This window comes from Vanessa cardui, chromosome 4 (genome assembly GCF_905220365.1).
Source record: "Vanessa cardui chromosome 4, ilVanCard2.1, whole genome shotgun sequence".
In the NCBI taxonomy this organism is placed as follows: domain Eukaryota; kingdom Metazoa; phylum Arthropoda; class Insecta; order Lepidoptera; family Nymphalidae; genus Vanessa; species Vanessa cardui.
In genome coordinates, this window is record NC_061126.1 from 3,328,073 (window position 1) to 3,347,265 (window position 19,193).

Genomic DNA, 19,193 nt, shown 5'->3' on the forward strand with positions numbered 1-19,193 from the left:
AATTTGTTTTGTGCGCGACGGCGAAGGAAAGCGTTGTCCACTTATATGTGAAGGTTGAATATATATCATAAGTGTTTCCATTAACTCTCATTGGAGCAGTGATATGGAACATCATAAACTAATTTAAAAGAGAGTTCGCTGTAGGCTATTACTTTTAATCATATAATCTTTAATAAGTCAAATATACCAATGAAAAAGCAGTCAATCAATAACCGATAATAATTACAAGAGCCGCTGTAGATACTAGAAACATAGTATATATGTATTTCACACAGTATTTAATATGAATAAGATTGACAGTAACCTTTAATTTAGGGTACATATAACTTTTCAAATTTCATCAATTCATTAATCATCACAGAAAGACCCAAGGTCAAATTTTACCTAGCACAAAAAAAATTATAAAGTGTATGTTTACTACTAACCAAAACCCTAATTTTTAATCAAATCATTAAAATTAATCTCGTAACATTCAAATCTAAAAAAGTCTATTCGTGTAGTGGTGATATAACATTGACTGTCTTCCGCATTACCAACTACCACGAGACCAAAGCCAGAGAGGCAAGGGTTTTATTTACAACCGTGTTATATATATGGTTATATGTTGGGAGTATGTTTCTAAAGACTATTTACTATGATTACGTTATATGTCAATCAATCACTGAAATGTAATTTAATCAATCCAGTCGTCATGAATTCGACTCGCGGGCCGGACAATCGCCTCTGCAATACTATTTTTACACTAATCTTGGCCGTAAGCCATAAACGGTGCCCTCGCGTTCGTATACTCGATTTAACTTCGGCCGGGAAAGTATATTTTGTGTCTAAAATTTTTGATAAGAAATAATAAATATATACCCTTGGAAAGTTCACTACCATCAATGAAAGATCCGTAAATGTTCCCCGAAGAGTTGCGAGTGTGACGGAAATAGCAACGGAGCACATCGCTGAAGTGTGTTTCAGTCGAACGTATGATGGCGCCGTGAGCGTCTCACGCGTCGGCCATGGTGTGCCACAGATGGACGCTAGCTCTAATTTTATTCGCAGTTCCTCTATTAGTGACGGTAATAAGTGCATTTCGTGTACGTTTACCTGGAAGTTCCCACGAAGTCAAATCAGAATTGAGAAGGCATAAATGTAAGGATTGTGATGTGAATGACCTTAACCTTGACCCAATTTTAGACACTTTTAAAAAAGATAGTGCAAAACGTTCGTTTGAAGATATAAAGAAAGTTATACAAGATAAGCGACATTTAATTGAGGAAAAGTTAAGTAAAACTACATTTGATAAACACAATATTTCTGATGACGACGATGAAGATGATGATGATGACGATGTTAGTGGTTTAGAAAAAAGTTCTTTTGAAAGTGTTAAATTGCCAAGTGATTCCAAAGTTAAAACTAGAAGTAAGAAAGTCTCAGTAGTTTTAGACTTCGACGATGACGACGATAGTGATATCGATGACGAAGACGACGATGACGACTATAAACATAAGGAAACAAAAAAAGGCAGTTCAATAGACTCTAAAAAGAAGGTTGATAAAATACCACATATTTATAAAGATGTACCTTTAGCAAAATCTAAAACAATAAAAGAAAAAATTGATAAACACGTTGATGACAAAGATGATGGTAAAATAAAAGAAAAGGAAACTGAATCTAAAGTTCATCTGAAACAAAAGGTTGAAATTTTACCGCCAAAAATAATACCGCCAGACACCCGGAAACCGAAAGATGAAATTTTAAAACCTGCGAAACAAGAAAAAAAAGATGAATTGCGCGTGGAAGAAATCAAAAAGATTATTAAAAGTTCTGATGAAATATTAAAAAAAGTTACAGAAAAAACAACGACTGCGCGACCTAAAGAATTAAATATAGTCAAGCCCCCTTCTGACAAAGTTGTTTTAACAGCGAAAGATGACGTAACGGATAAAGACAATACTATATCGAAAAAAATTGAAAAAAAAATAGTCACTAAAAAAATTAAAGAAGACGATATAGAAATTGATTCAAAAAAACCTGATCGAGTAGAAGAGAAGGCTAAGAAGGTTCTTCCTGAAAAGAAAGAAAAGGTTAAAATCGTGGCTGAAACTGATAAGATAAAAGATTCTGAGGAAGTAGATATTGATAAAAAGACAAGTGAAACTAAGAGTGATAGTAAAGATGTACGTTTGCAACACTTATCAGATGCTTTGGTTAGGCGTAATTTATTTAAAAGTGAATTTGAGGATTTTTATTCATTTTTTCCTACGTTTGCTCCAAATTTTTCTCGTATACACAACCCTGAGTGTCGGCGCCATGGACAAATATTATTAAGGCAGTTACGTGGTACAAAATTATGGGCTTTAAACAGTAAGTACACTATGTAAGAATTTCATTATCATATAATCATAACAATCATAATGAAAAAAAAAACGAATATATTAGTATTAAAGATATATTGAGTAAATTGTTTCTTATAGTAGAGGAAACATACGTAGGCAATTATTATCGCCATGTCTCGATATCGTCTGGTGTTTAGTTCATGAAGATATTTTTTGGCGCTAGTTCTTAGAATTTAGTAGGTAACAGATGTATCGTGCACAAATATAAATAAATAATCAATAAGTACATTGAATCATTGACGTTTATATGTTTTAGTTTTTTTATACTGTTTAATATATAAACGGTTATACAGAACATTCATGAAAACTGACATACATTTTTACCTGTTAATAACTTCTGAGACAGGAATTCAATTAATCATTTCATCACTCGTCTAAGGTGAATTTAAAAGGCATAATAACGAAAAAATGATTCAGTAGGCTATGCATACATGAGTATTTGTTTATTTGTTCCTGCATAACTTCTTAATTATCTATTATATTTTGACATAAGATATCGTTATGAGTCAAAATATAAATATACGTCGAAATATTTTTTTTATATTTCCCCACAGAGGAGCAGTAACGTATTTAAATTTTTTAAAATTAAACTTTTTTTAATTTCTTGTTGAGTATCAATTTATCAAAGAGCTTAACTTTTAATTTTTTTTAAATTATATATTACAAGTTATTGTGCGCTGTTTTTTTTATAATAATATTTGAATTACTGAACAGCTGTTACTATGCAAAGTCGAAGTCAAATACGTTTACAAAATCTAGTAGAATAACAGTTCAAATGATTACAAAAATCTTTAAAAACATATTTTCATAAAAACAGACACAATGGACATAGAAGTGCCCTTGACGAACTCCATTTCTGTTTACGGACCGTCCCCAAGGGTTTGCATAGTTGAACAAAAGTGGAATTTTTCATTACAGTGCTTGATGCAACAGCGAAGATTCCCTCGGGGTTGTTACAAGGTAATGGCATACAGTTGGGTGACTTCGACCAGTGTTTGGGGATTCGAGCCAGAGTACAATTAGACACGGGAAGTGTGGTCAAAATACAAGGGAAATATTGCTTAGCTATGGTCGACGTGAAAGCTGAACATCCTGAGTTAGAAGCGCCGGTACATTTGGCTCAAGGAAGAAATTTATTCAAGAGTAGAATTGATGATGTGAGTATTAATCCAAATTTTATATCTATGCTGTATACAATTTATACCTGGAGTAATTCCCCTCATGGGAAGTCAGTTGTCATATGTCTCATTCAGCAAAAAAATTTAATTGAAAATCAAACTGTATTTTTGTATCAATCGTAATACGCAGAAACATAAGTCCTAAAATTATGTATTTGTACAAAATCTAAAAATGTAATGAAAAATTTAAAGACCTGTGTAATGGCCTCGAAAATGACAGTCAGATGGAAATAAAAAAGTGTCGCACAGTTGAAGTTAATTATTATGAGGCTCATTAAAAGTAATTAAAAATCGGTGTCACAGGCTTTTTACAATATTATGGAAATGATTTGTACTTTTACGAACACTGAATATCTTAAGTGTCATTTATAGGGACATGATATTTAAATATATATTATTACTGTACGCAGAATTAAAAGTTAAGTAACAGCCTGTAGATTACCCATAGTGAGAGGGTTTGGAACATATTTCACCACGCTATTCCTATGCGGGTTGGTGGAATGCACATGTGGCAGGATTTCGATGAAATTAGACACATGCAGGTTTCCTCACGATGTTTTTCTTCACCGCCCAGCACGAGAAGAATTCTAAACATAAATTTAGCACATACATATATATAGTGGTGTTTGTCTGGGCTTGAACCCGCAATCATCGGTGAAGATGCACGCGTTCCAACCATTGGGCCATCTCAGCTCGCAGAATTAAAGAAATAATAAAAACCCTTCGAAAAATATTGTGCTAGATTCTAATCATGTAGTTTTGCAAGACAAGTAATTGTTGTTAGAATGTGGATGTATTGTTCTGTCGTGGAAGACTGGTTTAATGCAACTCCGGATAGTTATAGTTAATTTATGATAGAAGGAATTAATTGATTGCAATGGTTTTTATTGTTTTGCATATTAAAACATTGATAAACTTTGTTATTTTTAGTATTTGTGTTGAAATATGAACGATTAACCTAAGAAATTTTTAAAAAATGAAATTAATTTTGATGAGATTTCCAAAATACTTAATCTGGAATCATTATAAAATCCTATCTATTTAATATACGTGTTTACATAAAAAATTAAAACAGATTACTCTTAACAAAATTAAAAAAAACTATCGCAACGTAAAGACATTAATAAATGTCATTATTGTATTCCAAATCCCATTTATTCTTCATCCTTGGGGTGAAATTTGACGAAACCCTCCCATCGATCTCATCACCCTATTCATAATTATGTATATATAAACATAAATATTTATACGTATGATATGAGTTGAGATGGCCCAGTGGTTAGAACGCGTGTATCTTAACCGATGATTGCGGGTTCAAACCCAGGCAGGCACCGCTGATTCATGTGCTTAATTTGTCTTTATATTTATAATTCATCTCGTGCTCAGCGGTGAAGGAAAACATCGTGAGGAAACCTGCATGTGACAAATTTCAAAAAAATTCTGCCACATGTGTATTCCACCAATCCGCATTGGAACAGCGTGGTGGAATATGTTCCAAAAACCTTCTCCTCAAACGGAGAGAAGGCCTTTAGCCCAGCAGTGGGAATTTTCAGGCTGTTGTTGTTGTTGTTGTTGATGTCAATATCCTGAGCAGTTTTATAATTCGTTTAGCCAGGTCACTTCGTGCCGCGTTTCTCCACATTGAGCTGGGGGGTGTGTGTTCCATCGCCATGCGGTCCAGAAGACGTCGAGGTGATACTTCGAGATGCCATCAAACATTACCAGTATAAAACTGGTATAAGTGTACGAGTGAAGGTCGATGAAGCGGATTGTCATATAAGAAGAGCTCCAAATTGGTGGAAGGCATGGCTGGATATGCCAACTTTATTGACGCTGTAAGTTTTTTTTATTTTTTTATTTTTTATGGTGTAGGTTGGCGGACAACCATATGGGCCACCTGATGGTAAGTGGTCACCATCACCCATAGACAATGACGCTGTAAAAAAAAAATAACTTTTCCTTACATTGTCAATGTGCCACCATCCTTGGGAACTAAGATGTTATGTCCCTTGTGCCTGCAGTTACACTGGCTCACTCACCCTTCAAACCGGAACACAACAATACTGAGTACTGTTATTTGGCGGTAGAATAACTGGTGAGTGGGTGGTACCTACCCAAACGGGCTTGCACAAAGCCCTACCACCAAGAAAGTTTGTTATTTTTCAGTGAAATTAAAGATACAGATTGACATTCAACGCGTCCTGAAAAGCTCCAAATAGGGGTTTGTTTGAACGCGTTAATCTCTGGATCTAACAATAGATAGCCCATTGATTCATTATATTTATGGGCTATTTAACATTACCATATGACATATAGCAGCACTTTACCAATATTTGTTTTACTAACGTTAATATTTTTTTATAAATAATAATTAAATTTTCGTTCATATGATCGTATATAATGCGAATTTCTTATGAATTTAATGCTTCAGGATAATATAACCAAATTACCTACTCTATAAGGATACGACGGTTTGATTTGGGGTAACGAAATAGCGTTTTTACGATAAGCAGGTTTTACCCTTATTTTATTACTTCATATTTAATTTGGATAGAGATAAACATGGCTTATTATTTTATTACTTTTATATTAGCTACACATATTTATTAACATGTGAATATTAAGTGGGAATGCCTGCTAGTGATGAATAAGGGAGTTATTCCACGTAAAGTTACGAACCGATGATCGAAGGTCAGGGTCTTTCATTTGCTTTATTTTATTCATTCATAAAGGTTATTCATTTGTAAGGAATATAATTAGGTGATATAATCCGAAACCGGGAAGAGCTGTTAGTAGTTCCCAATATAGCCGAGCTATTAGCAAATTTCCTGTACTAAGTAAATCCATGGTTCTTTTATGTTTATTTATTCTCGAATTGGAATAGACTATAGATAAAATATTATTAAGATTTATAAATTTATTTAAAATTAACCCTCAAACATTAGATATTTTTGTTTGTAATGAAATATAGGTATTTTTTAATAAATTATATTATAAGATTTTCGAGTGTCATTTATAACAATATACAGAAAATACTCGTAGATAAAACTAAATGTCGATGTATATAGTTAAGAATAATGGCTCATAAACAATTTATGAACTGAAAGATAAATCAGCGCGCATCTTTACACATCCATACATTAAGTATGTATTTAAATTAGGTATCGAATTATAATCCGATATCCCAAATACCCACCCACGACTCTTACAAATGAATTCAATTTCTGTATACGTAAATACATCTTATATTTTGTACTTCCACACACGATTTGTATATCAAGACATTCAATTTTTCTTTTTTAATTGAATACTATTAATGAAATAGTAACTGTATTTTATTATATAATCATCCAAAAGTGTCTTGAAATTGATTGATAATTAATTTATTTCCTACTTTCAGATCGTTCTACGCGATGGTAATTATATTAGTGTTACTGGCAACTCTACAAGATTATCTTGCAAGAAATACTCCTGAGAGTACGGAGGAAAAGGAGGAAGAAGAAAATAGTAGTGAAAAAGAGGAAACGAAAAAAGACAAGGAAAGTCCAGGTACTAAAAATCACTACATATTATAAAACAAAGTGTCCTCCCCGTCTGTCTATCTGTATGTTTGCGATACACTCTAAACTACTGTACGGATTCACAGGGAAGGTTTAAGTGTAGAATTTACGAAGGGTTTTGCGTTAATAAATTGTAATAGAACTACAATTGTTCAAAGTCATGCAGGAAAAAGCAACAAGAAGTATATACATAAAACGTAAACTTATAAAAAAAAAAATGTTATGTCTATGTGCGAAGCCCGGACCAGCCGCTAGTAAACAATAAAATAGTAAATACTTACACTACCAATGGTATAAAATTATTAGTGGTACCATAATCATCAATGACAATCTTAGTTAAATTCTCCACAAATCACAGATCGAACGCCTCCTTTTAAGTTTTTGCTTGGATTCTCTACTTAATGGCGTCTTTGACTTTAATAGAATGTCAGAAATTTAATTAACTATCTCGAAGACATTTAAAAGTTTTTCATTTATAATTTATTAACATATTTGTGTAATTTAATTGATGGAAAATAGTAACCATTATATAGTTTCTAGTAGGAATCTGTATTCCGAACCAATGATACCATTTTTCAATATAATTATGTCAAATGTAATTATGTAATGTCTCGACGAGAGTCGAGATCGCCCAGTGGTTAGAACGCGTGCATCTTAACCGATGATTGCGGGTTCAAACCCAGGCAAGCACCGCTGATTCATGTGCTTAATTTTTCTTTATAATGCATCTCCTTCTCAGCGGTGAAGGAAAACATCGTGAGGAAGAAGAATGTCTATGAAATTTGTCACATGCAGGTGCATGTGACAAATTTCATAGAAATTCTGCCACATGTGTATTCCACCAACACGTATTGGAACAGCGGGGTAGAATAAGTTCCAAGCCTTCTCCTCAAAGGGAGAGGAGGCCTTTAGCCCAGCAGTGGGAATTTACAGGCTGTTGTTGTTTATTGTTGTTGTATGTCAAATGTTCCTGTTAGAGTCTCAATAAAGTCTCTTATAATTTTGTTTTATAAAATATTAATTTAGGAAGAAGTAAGCAAGCTATCTTTTAGCCATTACAGTATATAGTCCGATATAGACATAGACGGCCGACAAATCACACACTTGTATCATGCAGAGTCCGAAGGATCTTACACACTGTTATTCAGGGTTATTGCTGATTTTCGATGATTTTTTTATTGGATATCTATATTTATATTATAAATGTAAAAGTAACTTTGTGTATCTGTCTGTCTATCGTTCTTTCACGACCAAACCATTGAACCGAATTTGATAAAATTTTATAGAAGCAAACTTGAACTCCAAGAAAGAACATACTACTACTTTTACTTACTTTTACATACGGCTACTTTTTTTACTAACATAACTAATATATAACGAAATATAACTCTCGTTACAAGTTAAAAACGATTAAATACGTATTATTCGATTTTTTTTCAACTTTAATAGCATCGAAATGATTTACTCACAACGTATCTCTTTCACCTTAACCTACATTAAGCAATAAGAGTTCAACTCGATTGTGATTCAAATCAATACAAAGTCGCCAGCACTTTTAATTAGCATGAATTACACACAGGTCTCCAAATTGACGTTGCAGCATGTCGGGTCACGTCACCTAATTGTCTGATGTTATTAGTCCTACGACATATTTATCAATGCGTGATCTGTCAGACGAGTGATTTATGACCCCGGTGACATTATGACTATATTATATAAATGATGCGATTTTATACGAACTCTATCATAAAGATAATAAATAATAATATTTAAGTTAAACATAAAATGTAATATTTGACTTAGGTAAGAGATTAAGTCACTACAAATTATAAAACAATGTCCCCCGGTCGTGTTTGTCTCGCTGTATGTTTGCGATAAACTCCAAAACTACTAAACGGATTATCATGAGGTTGTCACTAATAGACATAGGGATTCATAAGGACGGTTTAGGTATATAATTCTTATCGGTTTTTGTGTAAATATGTTGAAATAGAACAAATTTTTTAAACATGTCGGTGAAAGCAACAAAAAATATAAATAAAAGGTAAAGATATAAGAAAATACTTATATCCACCTGTACGATGGGACGGGATGCTAGTCGTTCCTAATAATCAATCATCATCAGCCTGAGTTTGTCCACTGCTGGACATAGGCTCTCCAAGTGCACAACACTGTGTACGCCACACAATGATATTCTAATAAACAGATATGTTACACCCATACTAAACAACAGATAAAAGTGTGTAGCGCCGGAAACCTATTTTTTTTGTTGATTTTTACATTTCATTAAAATTAAAAAGGATAGCTTGATAAAAACAATAAGTAAAAGGGATAACTAGATGTTTTATTTACGCAAAACGTATTACAACGTAATTATGATGTATTATAACGTATTACTACGTAAAACGACTAAAGGCAGACGTCCCAATTAGGACGTTTTCTAGTCTTCACTTTTTGCGCGTTAATAACATATCTGTTTACTACAACATCATTGACGCCACATTAATAATAAAAATTTATATTATTTGCGAAGATACAATTAAGTGTATTGAATTAGAAAGAGTACCTCGATGTAGGACTATTCCTTGTCTCATGCATTATCAAGATCGATGCCTGTACGTAACTTAACAGCAGGTGACATAACGAAACGCTCTCCTTCATTGACTTTAGATGATTATAAGTGAAATAATTCTACGTTATGTAAAGTAGTCCTTACATTACAACCCTGTTAAAAACAATTTACTCGCGATACATTCAAAAAAGTATAAAGAAATGTGTTTAATGTTGATTGTCACATTTTTCTGTTTAGATTTTGAAGTACATTAGCCCGTAAATATATTTGTTGTTAAATCATTGTTCTGAATATAGAATTTGTGTTTTTGATTAATAATAAAATGATTCTTTGATTAGAATATATTTCATGCTTAAATCATATTGTAACATCAATATTTATAATTTATTAAAATCAAAATATGTCTCGTGACCTTTAGTCCAGGTAAAAAGCTATGGCTATTAAGTCACAGTTATAAAAACTAATTCTTTAATTTTATTACGTTTTTGAAAATACATTTTAAATCATAAATGTCGATAAAACTCGATTTTGACTTGTATCCATATTAGTAAAAAGGTCGGTGGTTTTTGTTTAGTTGTTAATAATAATTTTTTAAGATATATTACTTATAATGATAGTAAAATTAATTTTACGTTCATAATTTAGTATGATTTAATTAAAGAACACTAAGTATCTATTAAATCACGTGTTGTCGTGGGCCATCCGTTGAGAATAAACTCGATTTCGTTGTTATGTATCTAACAACAGACGCAATGAAACAAATTAACAGCAACAACAACAACAACAGCCTGTAAATTCCCACTGCTGGGCTAAAGGCCTCCTCTCCCTTTGAGGAGAAGGTTTGGAACATATTCCACCACGCTGTTCCAATGTGGGTTGGTGGAATACACATGTGGCAGAATTTATATGAAACTTGTTACATGCAGGTTTCCTCACGATGTTTTCCTTCATCGCTGAGCACGAGATGAATTATAAAGACAAATTAAGCACATGAATCAGCGGTGCTTGCCTGGGTTTGAACCCGCAATCATCGGTTAAGATGCACGCGTTCTTACCATTGGGCCATCTCCGCTCAATTAAATGACTATAAATAAAACTCCGCGTGAATAAAAAAAAAATAAACTTCAATTTACCCTCCTTTAAGTAGCGTAAAAAATCGTTCTGATATCACTGCACTGTTACAATGCCGTGCCGGCTGGTCGCACATCCCAATGTTTTCCTCCTATACCGCCCACGAAATGGATTTTAAATATAATCCACAATCAATAGATTGTCAAACACGTGTCCTTTACAATGGATCAACTTATTTCTTTTGTATTACTATACAATTATTTTGTAAGCAGGACACGATACGACCGCTCGGACTAACTATATTTTTCTTATATTATAAAATGTTAATAGATACACTGGTAAAATGTTACTATATGTATTTAAGTACTTTACTTGGTGGTAGGGCTTTGTGCAAGCCCGTCTGGGTACCACCACTCATTAGATATTCTACCGCCAAACAATAGTACTCAGTATCTTGTGTTCTGGGATGAGCCAATGTAACTACAGATACAAGAGACGTAACATCTTAGTTCCTACTTAGATAGTGGCGCATGGTGATGTTAGGAATAATTTATAATTCTTATAGCGCCAGCGGTCACCATCGGGCGGCATTTGCTCGTCCGTCAACCGATATCACAAAAATACAAATTTACATGTAAAGAATTGAATCAATCCTGAACATTTCAATTATTTACAAAGTTGTTCCGCATTAAACTTCAATCGCAATAAATAGGTTATGTATCATAAAAAAACAGGGAAAGTGGGAACGAGTGTGTTGTAAAAAATAAATAAAAGCGTTGCTTTGTATCCTATTAGGTGCGTAAAAAAATCGTATTTTCTCTCCAACAACGCCAGCGTCCCGCGAAATTTGTATTTACATAAATAAATTTAGAGGCCTCAAAAACCCCAGTTAGAAACTTGAGTTCTTTTCTAAATCAACGAACGAAATAATTTATTATGTAAATTGGGACTGACGACAGTTTTACGTCACATCGAGTTTTACGCTTGAGTTTACTTGATATTTTTATTTTCGTAGATACGAATATGTCGACTGAACCAACTCAATGTAACGAGACTTTTTACAAAATGATAGGAAACAGCAGCAATTTGATGTTCTGACTTTTTATTTTCGGCAATACCCCTTTTATACGCGTCTTTATTAAATCCACATGACAGCATATTTGTATTAAATCTTGCAATTGAATTTTAAACCACTCCCTTACTTATGTTGTACTCTTTTTTGGATTTAGTTATCGTACAACTATTTCATCAATTATATTAACTATATAAGATTTTAATGCCGTGTGGCATCGGCGGAGGAGAATAGTGCCACCCTCAAGTACCAGGTGTCGTAAGAGGCGACTGCGGTACTGGATGTTGGCCGTATTTTGCAGTTTTTTTTTTTTTTTTCTTTTTAAAAAAGGAACTTGCAAAAGCCATCATCAGAGAAGGAAAACTCGAAATAAACCCGGATTGGAATCTCCGTTAGGCACGAGCTAGTTCCTGCAACCAAACCAGCTCCACACGTAGTGACTTCTCACTCCTGTGGGCTTAGCTGGCGAGGTCGAGAGGGAAATGCAGGAAGGTGGGAAAACCTTCATTTCCTAAATAGTATCCCAGGCTTGACAGTGAACATCTGTGGAGAGGACACTCCGCCATCGCAGTCCAACAGCGGTGAAACTAACGCGAAGAATGGCAGTTACCAGTTATAAGTCTACGTTAATAGGCGTAAGCGTGGGCGCTAGGGGTCATTCTTGACAGTGGGAGGGCCCATCGTAGGTCCATTGACCAATTACCGCCCGCTTTAGCTGGGCAGCCCCCGGCCAATAAGGTATTGGTCCGTCTCAGCATTGACCTATTTCCAATGGGTGTAGGAAATACTAGCTAAAACCTAGATAGTCTATGCTGTAAATTATTCACCTGCAAAAAAACAGAAGAAAGATATAACCCATAAAAAACAAACACACTTCTCCATGCGCTTAGCAACATGGAATGTCCGCACAATGAGGACAGGCCTTCCGGATACCTGCGGAGGCACAGGCTGTGCACAAGATCTGCGCAAAACTTCTGTAATTGATGCTGAATTGGCGAGACTCAACATCTCAATTTCGGCCCTGCAAGAAACGAGGCTTCCTCAAAACGGATTTATAAAAGAAAACCATTATACTTTTTTCTGGGTAGGCAAGGATCAGCAAGAACACCGCGAGCATGGCGTGGGTTTTGCTGTGCGCAACGACTTACTCTCATCGATACAAACACCACAAGGAATATCAGAGCGCATAATGGTTCTTCGCCTCTTGAGTAACTGTGGCTTCGTTACCTTGATCTGCGCATATGCACCAACTTTAAGCACAACATCGGAAGTCAAAGATCGGTTTTATGATCAACTCACACAAACCATTGTTGCGGTGCCTGCTAGTGATCACCTTTACATCCTGGGAGACTTTAATGCCAGAGTCGGTCAAGATAACGTCGCTTGGCCAGATTGCCTTGGTAACCATGGTGTCGGTAAAATGAACGAGAATGGGCAGCGATTGCTGGAGTTTTGTTCAAATCACAAAATATGTGTTACCAACACATACTTCAAAGGCAAATTTATGCATAAAGTTTCATGGAAGCATCCACGTTCGGGTCACTGGCATCAACTGGATCTGATCCTAACGCGAAGGAAAGACATTCGCTTTGTCCTTCATACACGAACATATCAGAGCGCTGACTGTGACACAGACCACTCTCTTGTAGTGTCAAAAACAGCAATGGTTCGCAAAAGAATCTTTTCGTCTAGAACTCCTGGAAACAAGAAAATTGATTTAACTCAGATCAGGATTGGCAAAAAAGTTGAATCCTTTAAGGAGTTGGTATGCTCAAAGACCTTGTCTTGGGACCAGAACGCACCACTGCAGGAGGAATGGGATCGTGTCAAAGAAATTCTTACGGAGTCTGCAGGCAAAGCTTTCGGGTATCGAAGAACGAATACTGAGGACTGGTTTTCACAAAATATTGAGCACCTAGAACCATTGCTCGAGTCAAAACGACTTGCTGCCCTTAACCACCGCTTGGACCCGTCTTCATCCACTCTTAAAGTACTTACAGAGGCCAAGTCAGTACTACAGCGCAGCTCACGCTTCTATGCGAACAGATACTGGCGTGATCTCTCTTCATTTATTCAGCGATGTGCAGACTCAGGTGATTTCAGCGGTGTTTACGGTGGAATTAAAAAAGCACTCGGTCCTGTTCCTAAAAAGATTGCTCCACTAAAAGAACTTGATGGTACTGTCATCAGTGACAGTAATCGACAAATGCAAAGATGGGTCGAACATTACACTGGACTCTACTCGCAGCCAACTAGTATTGAGCCACAAATTAAATTTTTAATTCCAAAACTACCCACCTGGTACGAGCTAGACGATGACCCTACAGTAGAGCAGTTTCAAACCGCCATGAAACAACTAAAATGTGGCAAAAGTCCTGGACGAGATTACATCTACCCTGAGCTGCTTAAATTAGATTTTATTGCTCCGCTTATGTATACTCTCTTAATAAAGTGCTGGGCCGAGGGGACGGTACCTCAGGATATGCGTGACGCTAATATCATCACCCTTTACAAAGGGAAAGGTGACCGCGGTGATTGCAACTCATATCGCGGCATATCCCTTCTGAGCGTCGTTGGTAAACTGATAGGTCGAGTGATTCTTAGTAAACTACAATGTCTTGCCAATCGCGTTTATCCTGAGGCTCAATGTGGGTTCCGGGCCGGGCGATCAACCACCGATATGATTTTTACATTACGTCAGATCCAGGAGAAGTGCAGGGAGCAGCAGACGCCGCTCATCATAGCCTTTGTAGACTTAAATAAGGCTTTCGATACCGTGAGCAGAGAGGGACTGTTTGAGTTACTCGAAATAGTTGGGTGTCCTCCAAAGCTGCTCAAACTCATTAGATCATTCCACGAAGAAACGAAAGGATCTGCCGTTTTTGACGGAAAAATGTCGGAACCATTTGAAATGCGCAGAGGCGTGCGACAGGGTTGCGTACTGGCACCTACTCTGTTTGGCATTTTCTTTTCATTGCTTTTAAAAGTAGCCTTTGGTGACAAACAGCAGGGTGTGCACCTGCACACACGAATTGATGGGAAACTCTTCAATATTGCTCTCTTAAAGTCAAAGCGCAATCGGGTAGATATGTTCGCGGATAGTCTTCTTTTTGCCGATGATGCCGCCTTCATTGCCACGTCTTCTTATGAACTTCAAACCATGATGGATAAATTCTCTCATGCGTGCAATCTATTTTCAATGTCCATCAATGCGAAGAAGACTCTTATATTCGCCCAAGGATTTGCTGAAAAACCAGTCATACTGCTGCATGGCGTTCCCTTGGACGTAGTGAGTAAGTTTTGCTACCTCGGTTCGACCGTAACGAGCAATCTGTCGCTTAGTGCGGAGATCGATATACGCATCGGTAAAGCGGCGACCATGTTTGGGAAGCTTAGAACAAGAGTATGGGACAACAACCACCTTACTGTCCGAACTAAAATTCTCGTGTACCAAGCGTGTATCTTGAGCATACTCTTGTACGGAGCAGAGACCTGGACATCGTATGCAAAACAAGAGTACAGGCTTAATGCTTTTCACATGCGTTGTGTGCGCAATATCTTGGGAGTTACGTGGAAGGACAGGATCACAAATAAAGCAATCCTAACGAAAGCACAACTTCCTAGTCTCAGCGCCCTCCTCAAACAACGTCGTTTGCGCTGGGTGGGACATGTGTACCGTATGAATGCTTCTAGACTACCTAGAAAGGTCTTGCTGGGCGCTGTAGCGAATGCCAAGAGAAATGTAGGACGTCCGTTGCTACGCTTTAAAGATTGTGTCAAGCGAGATCTCACTTCCTTTGGTATCGAGCATAGGGAATGGGAGAAACTCGCGGAAGACAGGGATCGATGGAAGCTTCGGATTGCACAAGGGGTCCAGCTACACGAAACAGCGTGGTTCGAAAAACTCGCCACCAAAAGAGCCAAACAGCAGGACAGCGATAACATGCCAGCAGGCGCATCCGCCGCGTTATACGCCTGTTCCAGATGCGGCCGGTCTTGCCGTTCCAGAATCGGTCTGCATAGCCACCAACGAAAGTGTCCATTATAATCACGCACTGTCTTAAATCATCTGTAATAGATGAAAAGGCCAATGATGATAAGATTTTAAATTAACATGGTTATTTTTATTATTACAGTTATTAATAAATAAAAATTTTAATAAAAAGAAAAACTGACTTCAAACAAAACGCTATTTTAAAACAAATATATTTGCACTAGAAAGTAATAAAAATAATTGCGTATTCAACATACTTTTTGGAGTCCTCCTCAGTAAAATGAAATAAAAGATATTATAATACTTAAAAGTTGATTTACGATTATATAATGCAGTTATAATAATTGCTATATGTCCTGTAACTAGCACTTTTAAACCAAAATAATATTATCATTCACCTCTGGACAAATACATTGACATAGTAATAGTATAAAAACAACATTGTATGTAATTACTTTAATTATTAACTAATAACCTAATACCACGAAATCGTTATTTTATTAATTTCCTCGAATGTTATTTTGTGTTAAAGCGCGCTAAAACTATTTATTTTCCACGGATAATAAAACACTAAGTTGTATTAAAATCGATTAACGAAATCAACATTCGATTCCAGTAGATAATAATAATTATAAATTCGAATCAGTAAATAGTATGTTAGTAAATAATAATTAACATTCTAAAAGATAATATTACAAATTTATTATTATTTGATTACTCGAATTCATTCTGTTCAAATTTAGGTACCTAACGAATTGTTGGGCACAAATAACCAAAGTTTATTAAAAAAAAACGTATGCAATGCAATTAAGTTGATAGATGGCTGTTGATGATTGATTAAAAGGCTATTTCGATTCAAATCGCGGTCAGCTGAGCAATTGATCGACCGTTATGGACTTGGGTGTACGTGTTAAAGTTATTATTAAAGTTATTAATTTCGGGATATTTACCATGTTTTTTAATTTTGTTCGGTGGAGCTCGATATTTCGACATTGTCTACGAATGTCTTGTTCACGAGACTGGAGACCTATATGGGTGTACGTGGTTATCAAACATCAACGTTCTTATTACGATTTCCACCAACCAGCCCTTAGTTGAGCTACTACTTCCCTTGTATTTATCAGCAAAATTTTATCAATGGATATTTATTACTTTAACATAGTTCTACTATTGGATTGTTGTGTAAAGGTAAATAAATAAGTTTCATCACGATGTTTCTAGCGTGTATACGTGATGAATTAAAACATGTCTCATGGTTATTTATTGTAAAAGCCAAGTATTGTCGTAATTACAAGCACACATGATGTGCATACGACTATGATTGCGATCAATAGTGAATCTATTGGTGACTTAACACTGCTATATATCTATTCACTTAAGACGCACTCTTATACGCCATCTATATGTATTTGTATGAGTGACTATTGTATTTACGAGATGTCTTAGTGTGTAAATATTACGATTTTAAGAACAATGACAACCAAAGTAAAGAAGCATTTGGATTATATTTGTTAATGCACGATAATTTAACACGCAGTGGGAGAACTTCTTTAATGAACAGATCTTTAGAACTCATACTATTACACTACTCTTAGCTCTTACACTTTTGTCAATAATAATAATAAACGTTAATACGGAAATCCAGAATAAAATTAGAGCTAGCTAGCAATCACATAGACTATAGAGCATAACATGCAAATTATATTTTATTTAAGTACTCTATTAAAAATAAAATAGAATTGTCGTCCTATATCATCTGGTTATTGGGATATTAAGTATTCCATTAAGGGGTAGAAAAGTAGATTCTACCGAGAAGAACCGACAAGAAACTCAGTAGTTACTCTTTTTCAACATTTAAAAAATACAATCATATTAGTTAGATACAATTATTATATATGTATGTAATGTGTCCTACCTGGAAGTCAAAAGGTATTAATTCCACGCTCTTTTATCAGCAGTTCTAACAACCACGGTTCTAACCCTTAAATGAATAATTGTGTAACTATATGCATATGGGTCATAATATCTTAATTCCTAATGCACCATACATTATCTATTTAAGCGTTGCATAGACATTATTACTAATACTGTGAACTGTAATTGCTTAAATATTTTTTTATTCGATCATCGGAATTTGACCGTGTTCTAAGGCGTACATCTTAACCGATGATTGCGGGTTCAAACCCAGGCAAGCACCACTATATATATGTGCTTAATTTTTGTTTATAAATATAAATCTCGTGCTCAGCGGTAAAGGAAAACATCTTGAGGAAACCTGCGTTTCTCTAATTTCATCGAAATTCTGCCACATGTGCATTCCACTAACCCGCATTATAACAGCGTGGTGGAATATGTTCCAAGCCCTCTCCTTAATGGAAGAGAAGGCCTTATCCCAGCAGCGGGAAATTTACAGGCTGTTACTTTACTTTACTTTACGACTACAACTAATTGAATATTATTTAATTTTAGGTGGACTTTTGTACGCCTTCTCGCTTTACAAGTCACTCGGTAAGCTAGTAGCGCCAGCCAGTAGCGATGAGATCGCCTGCATCCATGGTCTTCGAGCTGTCGCCACGATTGCGCTACTGTTCGCCCATAAGTTTCTGCCTGTTGGTTTGACTCCATATACAAATCGAATCAGGCTAAGTGAGGTTTGTTTTTACAATACAATCTTATCTGTATATCATAGCTAAATAAATAAATAAATAAATAAATAAAATAAATAGCTGGTATATCTTTACAAAACTCCACTTTTGTGCTTGGAGTTCATTTTTTTGATATATAAACAAATTTTGTAATACATTCAATACCGTTCGTTATCTCCCGACAGTAGCTGTGTTAATGCACTTTAAAGTTTAGACCGCCCCACGCTCTTTTCTCTCATAGAATAATATGAATATTGTTTTTATATTTAGTCTAAAATTTCAAATATATAGTACTTGTCGAATTTGTAAAGTAAAATTGGTCTTTCTTTAAAACATGTCTGACAAAATATACAAACCTAAGAACATATTATATACTATACATATTACATACAACATAGTATATACTAATATATACTAAACGAACATAGTATATACTAAACAAACTTCTAATATTAATTAGGGAATTATTCATAGTATCTACGCGTGAAAAAGCAGCAATTCATTAAAACGTGCAGGTTTTCTGACGTAGTTTTTCTTTTATAGGACGCCTTTTTATTTAATAAGAGCAATAACCATTCGGCTAATTTTGATATTTTTAAAAGGCGCCTGTTACATTAATAACACTTGTAATACGATTTATTTTTATTAATACTTATTTCATTTTTAGTGACAGCAAATCAGTTATTATAAATTATTCCACAATAATAGGAAAACTAA

The 19,193-nt window shown here is 35.2% G+C and overlaps 1 protein-coding gene across 1 annotated transcript in view; it reads left to right on the top strand.

Annotated features, from left to right (window-relative positions):
• The first annotated feature begins 791 nt into the window (after positions 1-791).
• The window catches only part of LOC124544075 (nose resistant to fluoxetine protein 6-like), a 32,736-nt gene continuing 14,334 nt past the window's right edge, over positions 792-19,193 (top strand). The window contains exons 1-5 of the mRNA XM_047122493.1: positions 792-2,352; positions 3,303-3,541; positions 5,174-5,397; positions 6,963-7,111; positions 18,301-18,482. Coding sequence (XP_046978449.1) covers positions 1,005-2,352; positions 3,303-3,541; positions 5,174-5,397; positions 6,963-7,111; positions 18,301-18,482 — 2,142 coding nt within the window. The 5' untranslated portion in view covers positions 792-1,004. The remainder of the gene's footprint in view (positions 2,353-3,302; positions 3,542-5,173; positions 5,398-6,962; positions 7,112-18,300; positions 18,483-19,193) is intronic.